This window comes from Centropristis striata, unplaced genomic scaffold (assembly GCF_030273125.1).
Source record: "Centropristis striata isolate RG_2023a ecotype Rhode Island unplaced genomic scaffold, C.striata_1.0 Scaffold_25, whole genome shotgun sequence".
NCBI lineage: Eukaryota > Metazoa > Chordata > Actinopteri > Perciformes > Serranidae > Centropristis > Centropristis striata.
Window position 1 is genome coordinate 793,926 of NW_026739041.1, and position 13,575 is coordinate 807,500.

The following is a 13,575-nucleotide window of genomic DNA, read 5'->3' on the forward strand; positions in this document are numbered from 1 at the left end:
ACTTTAGAGGTAAATGTACAGTAGGGCTCCACGCTGCTTTGTTTTATACTCTGATGGAGGCAACAAGTCTGGATTATTTGGAGCTTTAGAGACTTTAGAGGGTTAAGAAGTCAGAATTCGGACAGATTTCATGGTGCAAGTTGCATCCTGTTAATACAGGAGAACAAAAGCAATACAGAATGACAACACAGTGATCTACGACTTTAATTCTGCATGCGGCTGCACAATTAACCCCAATGCATTCTGAGATAATATCAGGAAGGTGCAACATTTGTTAAAGGTGCTAAAATGCATCAAAATACCTTCAGAATTAAATATTGTTGTGCTGCAAGATTTCCCAAAATACAAATCCTTTACTACAGAAAAATCACACCTTTATTTTAAACAAAAGAAAAAACAATTAAAATCTGAAAAATATGGAAAAAACACAATTTCCCTCTAATATTGTGAATCATATCACAATATCAGTCAAAATAATCACAAATATTGTTTTTTCCAAACCGTGCAGCCCAAATTTTGCGCTGTTTATTTATTTATTTATTTGTAACAAAAGCTTAATAAAGATAAATAAATAATTATAAATATTTCCACCATAAACTGATGCAGAAAAGGCACAAATCTTTTCCCCAAACACCAAATAAAAGCACAAAAACAGAGAATTCATTCTTGTGTAATATATTAACTCCCTTTAATGAAAAGATTTTTCATAGAAAAACTTTTTTTTTGTTTTTGCTTTACAGAGAAAAACGCCCCACAGGAAAAATATTTACATGCAGTAAAGATGAAGAAAAATATATGTTATTGAGTTCATCCACGTCAGAATCCCAAGTAAAAATATATATATATATTTATATATTAGTGAAAGTCAGACAGTGTTTGTTGTGTTATTGTCTGATATTTATAGTTCAGACCCGGGGTCGGCAGCCTTTATAACCAAAGAGCCGCTGGTCGCCAAAATAAGAGACAAACTGTCGGAGTTGGGCCGCGAACCTTATCCTCATACCTTAGAGTCTAAACTAGTCTACCAACATGATAAATTGGTCAAAACGAGCATTTATTAATATGATTTTGGAGTTTGAATGGAAAGCTAGGCTCGCTAGGGAAACTCAAAACCAGACTTGAAGTTGGCAAAATGTTAAAGGCTTTTTAAGATTTAAGATTTAAGCTATGCTGCAGATTTTAGTTGACTAATACAGTCGTGGAAACAATGATTAGACCGTTGAATAATGAAGAGCTCATATCGAACCATTCAACATGGTTTTTGCTGATAATGATTTTGGTTTTTATCAATAAAACTTGTTAAATGTCTAGATATCAGCTCTTAAATGAATCTCATGAGTTATTTTTATTCTTATCATTATATTTGTCCAAACAAATGAACCTTTAGTTGTACCATTAAAATGCAACATTAAAATGAACAAACTGAAGAAAACAAGGTGGTCTAATCATTTTTTCCATGACTGTATGTTAAAAAGAAATGCCTTATTGCCGTATATAAGCTTCACATTTTTACAATTGAAGAAAACAAATTTGGAGCTTTGGGCCTACACCAATGATAAATTAAAATTAAAATGTACATTTTTTTAGTCACAGCCACAGGGAGCGACTGCAGACGGCCTGAACAGCCACATAAGGCCCGGAGCCGCAGGTTGACTACCCCAAAAACAGACACAAAATGAGTAAAAAAAGACACAAAAAGACACAAAATGACAAAAAAAAGACACAAAATGACAAAAAAAAAGACACAAAAAGACACAAAATGAGTAAAAAAAGACACAAAAAGACACAAAATGACTAAAAAAAGACACAAAATGACAAAAAAAAGACACAAAAAGACACAAAATGAGTACAAAAAGACACAAAAAGACACAAAATGACTAAAAAAAGACACAAAAAGACAAAAAAAAAGACACAAAATGACCAAAACAGCCTCCGGAGCCTCAGGTTGCCGACCCTGGTTCAGATCCTCTCACACACACATTCATACAAACATCTAGACCACTCCATCTCCACTTCTAGGTCCTGAGTGGTGGTGGCGCTCTTCTGGGTGAGGGTCTACTGGGTGAGGGTCTACTGGGTGAGGGTCTACTGGGTGAGGGTCTACTGGGTGAGGGTCTACTGGGCACTCTTCTGGGTGAGGGTCTACTGGGTTAGGGTGAGGGTTTTCTGGGTGAGGGTCTTCTGGGTGAGGGTCTACTGGGTGAGGGTCTACTGGGTGAGGGTGAGGGTCTACTGGGTGAGGGTCTACTGGGTGAGGGTCTACTGGGTGAGGGTGAGGGTCTACTGGGTGAGGGTCTACTGGGTGAGGGTCTTCTGGGTGAGGGTCTACTGGGTGAGGGTCTACTGGGTGAGGGTCTACTGGGTGAGGGTCTTCTGGGTGAGGGTCTACTGGGTGAGGGTCTACTGGGTGAGGGTCTACTGGGTGAGGGTGAGGGTCTACTGGGTGAGGGTCTACTGGGTGAGGGTCTTCTGGGTGAGGGTCTACTGGGTGAGGGTCTACTGGGTGAGGGTTTTCTGGGTGAGGGTCTTCTGGGTGAGGGTCTACTGGGTGAGGGTCTACTGGGTGAGGGTTTTCTGGGTGAGGGTCTTCTGGGTGAGGGTCTACTGGGTGAGGGTCTACTGGGTGAGGGTCTACTGGGTGAGGGTGAGGGTCTGCTGGGTGAGGGTCTTCTGGGTGAGGGTCTACTGGGTGAGGGTCTACTGGGTTAGGGTCTTCTGGGTGAGGGTCTACTGGGTTAGGGTGAGGGTCTACTGGGTGAGGGTCTACTGGGTTAAGGCGAGGGTCTTCTGGGTGAGGGTCTACTGGGTTAGGGTCTTCTGGGTGAGGGTCTACTGGGTGAGGGTCTACTGGGTTAGGGTGAGGGTCTACTGGGTGAGGGTCTACTGGGTGAGGGTCTACTGGGTGAGGGTCTACTGTCCCGCTGAGCCAGTGGTGTCGTCGCTGTCAGCTCCGTGAGCCGACCCCGGAGAGGAGCCTCCCTCCCCATCCCCCCCTGCTCCTCCTGCTCCTCCTGCTCCTCCTGCTCCTCCTGCTCCTCGCCGAGCGGCCTTCCCCTTCAGCAGGCTGCTGTCGGGGTGCAGCGAGGTCAGGTGGACCAGCAGCTCGTCCTGCGTTCCCGCCGTCAGGCCGCACTCCTCGCACACGTACAGCTTGTTGCGGCGCTCCTTGTAGGCGTACTTCTGGCTGACGCTGTGGATCTTCTTCATGTGGGACTCCAGGGAGCAGCGCTGGGTGAAGGCCTTCTCACACAGCGTGCACTTATAGGGACGCACGCCTGGAGGACACACAGCAAGGACACGTGTAAATCTAAAGGTCTAAAACCAGACCAAACAGTAAGTCTAAAGGTCTAAAACCAGACCAAACAGTAAATCTAAAGGTCTAAAACCAGACCAAACAGTAAGTCTAAAGGTCTAAAACCAGATCAAACAGTAAATCTAAAGGTCTAAAACCAGATCAAACAGTAAATCTAAAGGTCTAAAACCAGATCAAACAGTAAATCTAAAGGTCTAAAACCAGACCAAACAGTAAATCTAAAGGTCTAAAACCAGATCAAACAGTAAATCTAAAGGTCTAAAACCAGATCAAACAGTAAATCTAAAGGTCTAAAACCAGATCAAACAGTAAATCTAAAGGTCTAAAACCAGATCAAACAGTAAATCTAAAGGTCTAAAACCAGATCAAACAGTAAATCTAAAGGTCTAAAACCAGATCAAACAGTAAATCTAAAGGTCTAAAACCAGATCAAACAGTAAATCTAAAGGTCTAAAACCAGATCAAACAGTAAATCTAAAGGTCTAAAACCAGATCAAACAGTAAATCTAAAGGTCTAAAAACCAGATCAAACAGTAAATCTAAAGGTCTAAAACCAGATCAAACAGTAAATCTAAAGGTCTAAAACCAGATCAAACAGTAAATCTAAAGGTCTAAAACCAGATCAAACAGTAAATCTAAAGGTCTAAAACCAGATCAAACAGTAAATCTAAAGGTCTAAAACCAGATCAAACAGTAAATCTAAAGGTCTAAAACCAGATCAAACAGTAAATCTAAAGGTCTAAAACCAGATCAAACAGTAAATCTAAAGGTCTAAAACCAGATCAAACAGTAAATCTAAAGGTCTAAAACCAGATCAAACAGTAAATCTAAAGGTCTAAAACCAGATCAAACAGTAAATCTAAAGGTCTAAAACCAGATCAAACAGTAAATCTAAAGGTCTAAAACCAGATCAAACAGTAAATCTAAAGGTCTAAAACCAGATCAAACAGTAAATCTAAAGGTCTAAAACCAGATCAAACAGTAAATCTAAAGGTCTAAAACCAGATCAAACAGTAAATCTAAAGGTCTAAAACCAGATCAAACAGTAAATCTAAAGGTCTAAAACCAGATCAAACAGTAAATCTAAAGGTCTAAAACCAGATCAAACAGTAAATCTAAAGGTCTAAAACCAGATCAAACAGTAAATCTAAAGGTCTAAAACCAGATCAAACAGTAAATCTAAAGGTCTAAAACCAGATCAAACAGTAAATCTAAAGGTCTAAAACCAGATCAAACAGTAAATCTAAAGGTCTAAAAACCAGATCAAACAGTAAATCTAAAGGTCTAAAACCAGATCAAACAGTAAATCTAAAGGTCTAAAACCAGATCAAACAGTAAATCTAAAGGTCTAAAACCAGATCAAACAGTAAATCTAAAGGTCTAAAACCAGATCAAACAGTAAATCTAAAGGTCTAAAACCAGATCAAACAGTAAATCTAAAGGTCTAAAACCAGATCAAACAGTAAATCTAAAGGTCTAAAACCAGATCAAACAGTAAATCTAAAGGTCTAAAACCAGATCAAACAGTAAATCTAAAGGTCTAAAACCAGATCAAACAGTAAATCTAAAGGTCTAAAACCAGATCAAACAGTAAATCTAAAGGTCTAAAACCAGATCAAACAGTAAATCTAAAGGTCTAAAACCAGATCAAACAGTAAATCTAAAGGTGTAAAACCAGATCAAACAGTAAATCTAAAGGTCTAAAACCAGATCAAACAGTAAATCTAAAGGTCTAAAACCAGATCAAACAGTAAATCTAAAGGTCTAAAACCAGATCAAACAGTAAATCTAAAGGTCTAAAACCAGATCAAACAGTAAATCTAAAGGTCTAAAACCAGATCAAACAGTAAATCTAAAGGTCTAAAAACAGATCAAACAGTAAATCTAAAGGTCTAAAACCAGATCAAACAGTAAATCTAAAGGTCTAAAACCAGATCAAACAGTAAATCTAAAGGTCTAAAACCAGATCAAACAGTAAATCTAAAGGTCTAAAACCAGATCAAACAGTAAATCTAAAGGTCTAAAAACAGATCAAACAGTAAATCTAAAGGTCTAAAACCAGATCAAACAGTAAATCTAAAGGTCTAAAAACAGATCAAACAGTAAATCTAAAGGTCTAAAACCAGATCAAACAGTAAATCTAAAGGTCTAAAACCAGATCAAACAGTAAATCTAAAGGTCTAAAAACAGATCAAACAGTAAATCTAAAGGTCTAAAACCAGATCAAACAGTAAATCTGAGGGAAATGATCTTGCTGCATGGACAGATAATTTACCTTGACAAGATTTATTAAATTAAGATTATTAAATCTAGAAATAAGCATGTTGAACACTTAAAATAATAAATGAACTCTTAAACCAGATAAATTAAAGCTGCCAGCAGTGATGAACTGGCCGAGCAGAGTGACCTGATGATTATTTGGTTCTTACCAAGATAAAAAAAAAAACTTTAGATTTAGAAGTGTTAGATCATTTATCTGGTTTTTTGTTTGTTTTTGTTTTTTTGTCATTGTATGTGTGTAGCTACCTGTGTGTGTGCGTGTGTAGTTACCTGTGTGTGTGTGTGTGTGTATGTGTGTAGCTACCTGTGTGTAGTTACCTGTGTGTGTGTGTGTGTGTGTAGCTACCTGTGTGTGTGTGTGTGTGTGTGTGTGTGTGTATGTGTGTAGTTACCTGTGTGTGTGTGTGTGTGGTTACCTGTGTGTGTGTGTGTGTGTGTGTGTGTGTGTGTGTGTGTGTGTGTGTGTGTGTAGTTACCTGTGTATGTGTGTATGTGTGTGTGTGTGTGTGTGTGTGTGTGGTTACCTGTGTGTGTGTGTGTGTGTGTGTGTGTGTGTGGTTACCTGTGTGTGTGTGTGTGTGTGTGTGTGTGTGTGTGGTTACCTGTGTGTGTGTGTGTGTGTGTGTGTGTGGTTACCTGTGTGCGTGTGTGTGTGTGTGTGGTTACCTGTGTGCGTGTGTGTGTGTGTGTGGTTACCTGTGTGCGTGTGTGTGTGGTTACCTGTGTGCGTGTGTGTGTGTGGTTACCTGTGTGCGTGTGTGTGTGGTTACCTGTGTGCGTGTGTGTGTGTGGTTACCTGTGTGTGTGTGTGTGTGGTTACCTGTGTGTGTGTGTGTGTGTGTGTGGTTACCTGTGTGCGTGTGTGTGTGGTTACCTGTGTGTGTGTGTGTGTGTGGTTACCTGTGTGCGTGTGTGTGTGTGGTTACCTGTGTGCGTGTGTGGTTACCTGTGTGCGTGTGTGTATTTACCTGTGTGTGTGCGTGGCTACCTGTGTGTGTGTGTGTGTGTGTGTGTGTGGTTACCTGTGCGTGTGTGTGTGTGTGGTTACCTGTGTGCGTGTGTGTGTGTGGTTACCTGTGTGTGTGTGTGTGGTTACCTGTGTGTGTGTGTGTGTGTGGTTACCTGTGTGTGTGTGTGTGTGGTTACCTGTGTGTGTGTGTGTGTGTGTGTGGTTACCTGTGTGCGTGTGTGTGTGTGGTTACCTGTGTGCGTGCGTACGTGTCTCTTCAGGTCGAAGGTGTCGTTGAAACCTTTCCCACAGAAGCTACACAGGTGTCTCTTGGTCTCGTTGTGACACTTCAGGTGTCTGTTTAACATTCTCTGGTACTGGAACGTTTTCTGGCAAACCTGCACAAAACAACAACAACAACAACAACAACAACATCAGAGTCATGATCACATCCAGAAGGTTTCTGTTTGAACACATAAACATCACTTATGATCTCTGCTTCCAACTATTGGTCAAAATGTTATTTATGAGGTGTTGGTGTCATTGTTTTCAGAACCACCTCACCTGTTTGACCTGCTTATTGTTGTTTACATTTGGCTTACTGGACACACATTTTCAACACACAAAAAACACACATACAAAAGTACAAAAACATTTTTTTTTCATGAAAAAACCCACTTAAAACACACACAAACACACATCTTTTTTTTTTCAAAAACCACCCAAAAATGACACAAAAAACACGAAAGTGACAAAAAACACAAAAACACACAAAAAATTACAAAAACAAATAAAAAACACAAAAAATTACATAAAAACACACAAATGACAAAAAACACTAAAACAAACAAAAACACACAAAAACACCTATAAAACTATAAAGTGTGATTCTGAATTATTATTATGATTATTATTATTATGATTATTATTATTATTATTATTATTATTGTTATTATTATTACTATTGTTATTATTATTATTATCATTATTATTATTATTATTATTATGGTTATTATTATTATTATTATGATTATTATTATTATTATTATTATTATTATTACTATTATTATTATTATTATGATTATTATTATTATTATGATGATGATTATTATTATTATTATTATTATTATTACTATTATTATTATTATTATTATTATTATTACTATTATTATTATTATTATTATTATTATGATTATTATTATTATTATTACTATCATTATTATTATTATTATTATTATTACTATTATTATTATTATTATTATTATTATTATGGTTATTATTATTATTATGGTTCAGGTGTGACCTGATTCGTACCTGACACATGAACGGCGCCGTTGACCCCGAAGACGAACTCGGACTGTGACCCGTCGACCTGGTCACCATGGAGACGGCTTCCATCGGAGCGGTCGTCAGGGCGACGGGCATGGCGGTGGCGGTGGGAGGGGGAGGGGGAGGGGGGGAGCGGGGGAAGAGAGAGGGGGAGGAGGGAGGGGGGGGGGCGGAGCTCACCTGTAGTCACCTGTCAATCAAACAGACAACTAATATTAATATTAATAAATGTATATAAATATAAAACCATTGTTCTACTTCATTTTTACCACTTTAACCCTTTGATGCCCAACATATAAACACAACATGGTCCACGGTGGCTGACAGAGTTAGTTTGTTTTTGATCATTATATCCTAATTCTATCTTTTCCTTTATTCATTTTTTAATAAAATCCCTTTTGTGTCACTACTCTTCTAATGCACAACATGGGTCAAAATGACCCGTATCCATTTTTAGCTTAGTAGCTTGCTAAGCTAACTACTTAGCTAGCTACTTAGCTAACTTCTTGGCTAAGTATTTAGCTAAGTAGCTTGCTAAGCTAACTTCTTAGCTAGCTACTTAGCTAACTTCTTGGCTAAGTATTTAGCTAAGTAGCTTGCTAAGCTAACTTCTTAGCTAGCTACTTAGCTAACTTCTTGGCTAAGTATTTAGCTAAGTAGCTTGCTAAGCTAACTTCTTAGCTAGCTACTTAGCTAACTTCTTGGCTAAGTATTTAGCTAAGTAGCTTGCTAAGCTAACTACTTAGCTAGCTACTTAGCTAACTTCTTGGCTAAGTATTTAGCTAAGTAGCTTGCTAAGCTAACTTCTTAGCTAGCTACTTAGCTAACTTCTTGGCTAAGTATTTAGCTAAGTAGCTTGCTAAGCTAACTTCTTAGCTAGCTACTTAGCTAACTTCTTGGCTAAGTATTTAGCTAAGTAGCTTGCTAAGCTAACTTCTTAGCTAGCTACTTAGCTAACTTCTTGGCTAAGTATTTAGCTAAGTAGCTTGCTAAGCTAACTACTTAGCTAGCTACTTAGCTAACTTCTTGGCTAAGTATTTAGCTAAGTAGCTTGCTAAGCTAACTTCTTAGCTAGCTACTTAGCTAACTTCTTGGCTAAGTATTTAGCTAAGTAGCTTGCTAAGCTAACTACTTAGCTAGCTACTTAGCTAACTTCTTGGCTAAGTATTTAGCTAAGTAGCTTGCTAAGCTAACTACTTAGCTAGCTACTTAGCCAAGAAGTTAGTCAGGTTAAACACTTGAAAAAAAGTATTTCATTTCAAAATAAAGTAATTATTTAACAATGTTGCACTTGTACAGAGAAAAATGATAAAATTATATTATTTCATTATATTGTAATTTCCTGTCTTTTATATTTAAACTTATAATATTTTATATTAACGATATTTTAATTGATTTGAAATTGAATATTTTATTGCATGATTTATTTATTTTTTATATTTATTATTTTTAATTCATGGATATTTTTTATATTTAATTATTATATATATTTTGTACTATAATTCCTGTCTTCTTATATTTAACTTAAAAAATATAAAAAATTATCATTATTTGACATTTTATAATTTTCTTATTTTTTGTAATATGTCATTTTTAAAAAAATAATTCATGTTATTTTATATCAAGAATCAACAGTTTTTCTTAAATGTGCATCTTTTTATTGCTTCTTTTATTTTTTGTAGTGTTTGATTTTATAATGGTTTATGTCTTTATATTTACTCTTAACTGTGAATCATTTTTTGCTGCTTCTTATATTTTATAATATTTATTTTAATCCATGTAATGAATTTATTTTACTTTTTGTCAAAGGATATTTAATATGGAAATAAAGCTAAAGATATTAGTTTAAAAAAACAATTAAATCAGAAAAAAAAACAGTTTAAGGTGTGAAATCATCTGTAAAACGTACAAACATTAATATTGTGAGAAATATACACTTCAAAAGTTAATAATTTATACTTCTGGACCTTTAAACTATTTTATTTAATAATTAAATATTCCTTAATTTAACCTATTTCTTTGACCTTTTTATGTATTCATTCTACATATTGTTTTTCTTATTATCCTATTTTATCTACTTGTTTTCACTCCTCTTTTATTTATTATTTTTATTATTACTATTATTGTTACTATTTATTTATATGTATGTGTATATAGATATTATTTTTATTTATTTTCCTTTCATATATTTATTTATTCATTAATGTATTTATGTATTTATTTATTGTCCCCTGGTGTTTTGTGTGTTGATGATTATAAGTTATGTCAGGAAATGTTTAAATGTTTAAAAATGTTTATGTTTGTAAAATGATTAAAATGGTAAAATAGAAGGTTAAAAAAAAGAAAATAGTGAATAATCTGCTATTAAATTGTATTTTTGGAAGAAGAAAAAACCCAAAAGTCTCAGAGGGAAACAGCCTGTCTGGGTGAACTAATAATAATAATAATAATAATAATAATATGAACCTTGATCTTGGAGCGGATGAAGGTGCTGGGCGTCCTCCTCCTGACCTCTGACCTCTGCCCCGCTGGCGGCGGCGGCGGTCGTCCTAGCGACGTGCTGGACGGCAGCTCGGCGCGCGGCGGGGAGTCGGAGGACGGCGAGCGCTTAGTGAGGCAGAGCGGCGCCATCGTCTCCGCCGGAGACGCCTCCAAGTCCATCATCAGGACGGACGGAGGGAAGACAGGGACTAGACACGAGAAGAATCATTAATCATTATTATTAATCATTATTATTAATCATTATTATTAATCATTATTATTAATCATTATTATTAATCATTATTATTAATCACTAAAATCATTGATTCTGTCATCAGGACGGACGGAGGGAAGACAGGGACTAGACACGAGAAGAATCATTAATCATTATTATTAATCATTATTATTAATCATTCAAATCATTGATTCTGTCATCAGGACGGACGGAGGGAAGACAGGGACTAGACACGAGAAGAATCATTAATCATTATTATTAATCATTATTATTAATCATTATTATTAATCATTATTATTAATCATTAAAATCATTAAAATCATTAAAATCATTGATTCTGTCTGTCTGAGACTAGAGAACAAGAGTTCATTATTAATCATTAAAATCATTAAAATCATTTATTTTTCTGGCTGTTGGCAGCAGAGATACAAGTTTGAGTGCTTTTCTAGTTATTTTGTGTCTTTTTTGTCCTTTAGTCCAACATAAAATGTGATTCTCAGGTTGAATGCACTTATTGTAAGTCGCTTTGGACAAAAGCGTCTGCTAAATGACATGTAATGTAATGTAATGTAATGTAATTTTGAATCTTTTTTTTTAACTTTCCAAACACTATCATGCTCAATAAAGAATGTTAAATGTGTCAAATGTGACCAAAGGTGTCAAATCTACCATATAAGAGGGTTCCATCCAGTTCTATCATTTGATACTAAATCTATTTGAGCTTGGTATATCATCATCATTGATTATAATAATCATCATTGATTATAATAATCATCATTGATTCTAATAATCATCATTGATTCTAGAGTTTACGTCTCCTATTCAATCTGAAAATCATTTAGTGTTTCTGCTGTTTGGTGAATTTATGTACATTAATTATTTTTTTGAGCTCATGAGAGAAATATCAATGGAGCGTAGCATCATGATATTCAGCGTGGCGATATGAAATGATCCATATCTAGTTGTGTAGTGGGATCATTGGATCAATATCCTGAGATCATCATCAATCTATCACCATGGTAACCATATCCTGTCAGGAAGCCGTTGAAATAGTAGTTTGTTTGTTTTTTTACCATTTTAAAAAATGATTTTTATATCTTAAGTTTTACTTTAAGAAAAACTGTTAATCTGCCTTCACTGAAAGTAGAATTTCCAGAAAAAAGTCAAAATGATCAGAAAAACTTCTAAATGACCTGGAAAAAAGTAAAATTACAAGAAAAAAAGGAACATTTGTTCATCAGGTTGTTGTCGTGTCTGGAAAGTTTTAAATAGTAGTTTAAAAGTTTTGGGGTTTTTATTTTTACCATTCTTTAAAATAATCTATTTTTAAAAATATTTTTACATTAAATATAAAGTTTTAGAAAGAAAGAAAGAAAGAAAGAAAGAAAGGAAGGAGGATATTTAGACTTTCTCAACGTGCTGCAGCGTCTCATATTTACACAATCTGTCAATTAGCAAACATGCAGTTAAATGTGTGTGTGTGTGTGTGTCTGTGTGTCTGTTTCAGTGTGTGTGTGGGTGTGTGCACATTTGGGACATTGTTTTTGTACTACTTATTTTGCAGGCACACACATGCCCACACTTACACACACACACACACACACACACAGACAGACAGACAGACACACACACACAGACACACACACACACCCTTGCAGGTAGACTGGTCCAACCAGACGGTCTTGCAGCACCAGATGAACCTTCCTCAAACAATCCACCTCCGCAGGTGGTGTGTGTGTGTGTGTGTGTGTGTGTGTGTGTGTGTCTGTGTGTGTGTGTGTGTGTGTGTGTGTCTGTGTGTGTGTCTGTGTGTGTGTGCGTGTTCAGGGAAGACAATGAATCAGTGACTCTGCAGGGGAACGATCAGATAAAAGCCAAATGTTGATGCAAATGAAGCAGAGAAATGATGGAGGATGAAAAACTGACAAACTGGACAGTTAACGGTCCACACACACACACACAGACACACAGACACAGACACAGACACACACACAGACACACACACAGACACACACACACACACACACAGACACACACACACACACAGACACAGACACACACACACACACACACACACACCAAACGAGACAAATCCAGCGATTTTCTCTGGTGTTATTATCGACTTTTTTTTTTTTTAAGATATTTTTTTGGCCATTTTTGGGCTTTATTGATAGGACAGAGTGAAGGGGGAGACAGAGGGGGAGGGTCGGATTCGATCCGAACCCGCTTACGAGGACCATGCCTCTGTGGAACGCGCTCCACCAGGTTAGGGTTAGAGCGCCCGTTATTATCGACTTCTGGAGACTCGTTCTTACTCTTCTGATACTAAGAGCCTCCGGCCCCCGCGGCTCCTTAAGAAGAGCCTCCCGGGCTCCTGCGGCTCGTTAAGAAGAGCCTCCGGCCCCCGCGGCTCCTTAAGAAGAGCCTCCGGCCCCCTCGACTCCTTAAGAAGAGCCTTCGGCCCCCGTGACTCCTTAAGAAGAGCCTCCGGCCCCCGCGGCTCCTTAAGAAGAGCCTTCGGCCCCCGTGACTCCTTAAGAAGAGCCTCCCGGGCTCCTGCGGCTCGTTAAGAAGAGCCTCCGGCCCCCGTGACTCCTTAAGAAGAGCCTCCGGCCCCCGTGACTCCTTAAGAAGAGCCTTCGGCCCCCGTGACTCCTTAAGAAGAGCCTTCGGCCCCCGTGACTCCTTAAGAAGAGCCTCCGGTCCCCGCGGCTTGGTAAGAAGAGTAAGAACGAGTCTCCAAAAGTCTCCAATAACACCAGAAAAAGTCTCTGGATTTGTCTCCAGTCACTTTTTAAAAAAATAGTCTCTAAGGGGGTCTGAAAAGTCGCTAAATTCAGCAACTAAGTTGCTAAGTTGCCAACACTGCTTCACCAGCATTTACAAATGTTGCGTGTTGTTGTGGCGTCCAGTATTACGTCACATCCTGGTTAGCGTTCTATCCAATCAGCAACCAGGCTGTTTACAGGGAGAAAAACTAGATAAGGA

At 37.5% G+C, this 13,575-nt stretch overlaps 1 protein-coding gene across 1 annotated transcript in view; it reads right to left on the reverse strand.

Annotated features, from left to right (window-relative positions):
• Positions 1 to 2,869: 2,869 nt before the first annotated feature.
• The window catches only part of LOC131967745 (putative transcription factor Ovo-like 1), a 14,395-nt gene continuing 3,689 nt past the window's right edge, over positions 2,870 to 13,575 (reverse strand). Inside the window, 5 exon segments of the mRNA XM_059328686.1 lie at positions 2,870 to 3,275; positions 6,796 to 6,940; positions 7,857 to 7,998; positions 8,000 to 8,061; positions 10,338 to 10,561. Coding sequence (XP_059184669.1) covers positions 2,911 to 3,275; positions 6,796 to 6,940; positions 7,857 to 7,998; positions 8,000 to 8,061; positions 10,338 to 10,561 — 938 coding nt within the window. The 3' untranslated portion in view covers positions 2,870 to 2,910.